The 2,131-nt window shown below is 37.2% G+C and overlaps 1 protein-coding gene across 1 annotated transcript; it reads left to right on the top strand.

The window, feature by feature from the left end:
- The first annotated feature begins 522 nt into the window (after positions 1 to 522).
- Positions 523 to 1,852, top strand: Apela (apelin receptor early endogenous ligand). The gene is made up of 2 exons (XM_008847796.1): positions 523 to 598; positions 1,764 to 1,852. The coding sequence occupies exons 1-2, from the start codon at positions 523 to 525 to the stop codon at positions 1,850 to 1,852; spliced, it is 165 nt and encodes a 54-aa protein (XP_008846018.1).
- The last annotated feature ends 279 nt before the right edge of the window (positions 1,853 to 2,131 follow it).

The following is a 2,131-nucleotide window of genomic DNA, read 5'->3' as shown; positions in this document are numbered from 1 at the left end:
CTTTTACATATTTCTCCATAACCAGATTGAATTGCAGTCACTTTCCTTGGAGATTTACAGAGGAGACTTCCCACTGAAGTGACTGCATGCCTGAATGGTCTATTTCAGCAATATTTACTTATGGAAATAAATGGGAGTGGCGGGAGGAGAGGAGAGGAGTGGAGGAGGGATTTAAGGCCAGGGGCGCTCTGACCACAGTGCAGCACACCAGCCGCCCTGTCTGACTTGATCATTAACCTCTCCTGGAAAACGCAGCTGGCCACTCTCTGAGGTCTGTCCTTAGCATGTGAAGAGAGCCACACAGATACTGCTCAGACTATTTACAGGTTGCTTATTTTGGAAAGCTATCGCTCCACTTGTGTGTGACAGGAGGGAAAAAGAAAGAAAGAGAGGGAGAGAGAGAGAGAGAGAGAGAGAAAGAGAGAGAGAGAAAGAAAGAAAGAAGAAAGAAAGAAAGAAAGGAAGGAAGAAAGAAGAAAGAAAAAGAAAGAAAGAAAGAAAGAAAGAAAGAGAAAGAAAGAGATGAGATTTCAACATTTTTTTTGTGTATTTTTCATTTTTATAATGTGCCTTCTTTTTATCAATGGACAGCAACCAGGTAGGTCTTTGAAACAACTGTGCCAGATAACGTTTGTATGCCTGTTTGTATGTACACTGAAAATGACTTAGGTGTGTTTGCATTACAGTATCGAGAGAAATGTGCAAGATTTCTGGCATATCCTAACTATCTTGTGAGAGGTATTACTTGGGTATTTTTAAAGAGCAGCTACACTTTAAAATATTGATAAATAGTTTACTAAGACAATCTATCTTTAAATTATCGTATGTTATCCTTCCAAGTAAAAAGAAGTGGAAACGTTGATCTATTCATGATAGAGGTTAGTGAACCTAGGTTTTTAGGTAAAATGCAAAATCCAAAGAAGTTTATCAAAAGTGCCTTTTGCTAACTAGAAGAGGGTCCCGTGAACTAATTAGCATTCTGTCAATCACAATATGATAAGATGAATTCATAAAGCTAGTCCACTGTTGGCATTTCTGGTTATATAACTACGTAAGATAGTTTTTATTATTATGGTACTTATGAAGACCATAATATTAAAAGTTGTATGGTCAAGATATAAAATATTTATGAACTTGACAGCTTTTTCAAGGATGATAGCCTTTAGAAGTTCTCAGGCACACAAGACTGTAGATTCAAGTTTCAACAGAAAGATGGTAATGGCTCCATTCAAGTCTGACACTATTAATTGACAAAAAGGTTCTTCAGTTAGAAAAGAGATTGTGCATAACTAACTATAAAGTCAGATGCTGCCTTTAATTAGTGAGAAGTGTGATTGTTCTGAGGTTATTTCAGATGAAGACACCCCGCACCCCCCTACCCCAGATTGTCCTTTTTTACATAAATAAGAAAACAATTCTAAGTCAGCAAGTCCTTTCCTATTGTTTATAGCCATTGCTACTCAATCCAAAATCCACAACACCCTGGGCAACATTCTGTAAAGTTTACTATTAACTCACTAAATAAAATTCAAAGTCTGAGAACATTTTGGAAGAAACCATATAAACAGAAAAGGATGGTGCCCTTGAGTTTTTACTGCTAACACTGTTAGGAATAACCCTTGTGTGCCTAGGCTTCCCCGTCATTCATTTATGGCATAATCCTATATATGAATATAGTCTTCCTGCAAATATACTTTCATGTCCTCTGGATACTATGAGCATTCATTTTTAAATTGCTCTTACTGTTTCTCTTTTTTTTTTAGTTAAATTGACCCTGAGAAGAAAACTACACCGGATAAGATGCTCTCCAAGGAGATGTTTACGTCTTCACGCCCGGGTGCCCTTCCCCTGAGGTATTTCTTAGAAAACAGTTTTACTACACTTAATTAGTTATACCAAAGATTGTTTACTCCTATTTTGTAATATGAGACGATGACTTATAGTGATGTAAAGGTTCAGGAGATGTGTCATGCATGGAAGAATGAAACCACATGGCATTTAGCATTTGGGAATTGCTTTTATGGTTGCCTTGTTTGAGGGGATTTTTTATTTTTTTTTTTTTTTGGTCTTTTTTATTATTTGGTGTCCTTGCCCCGCCCCCCAAGCTAAGGGCCTCATGTTTGCTGGGAAA

Source organism: Nannospalax galili, unplaced genomic scaffold (genome assembly GCF_000622305.1).
Source record: "Nannospalax galili isolate Female #2095 unplaced genomic scaffold, S.galili_v1.0 scaffold283, whole genome shotgun sequence".
NCBI classification, from domain to species: domain Eukaryota; kingdom Metazoa; phylum Chordata; class Mammalia; order Rodentia; family Spalacidae; genus Nannospalax; species Nannospalax galili.
This window is presented reverse-complemented; position numbering and strand designations above follow the sequence as displayed.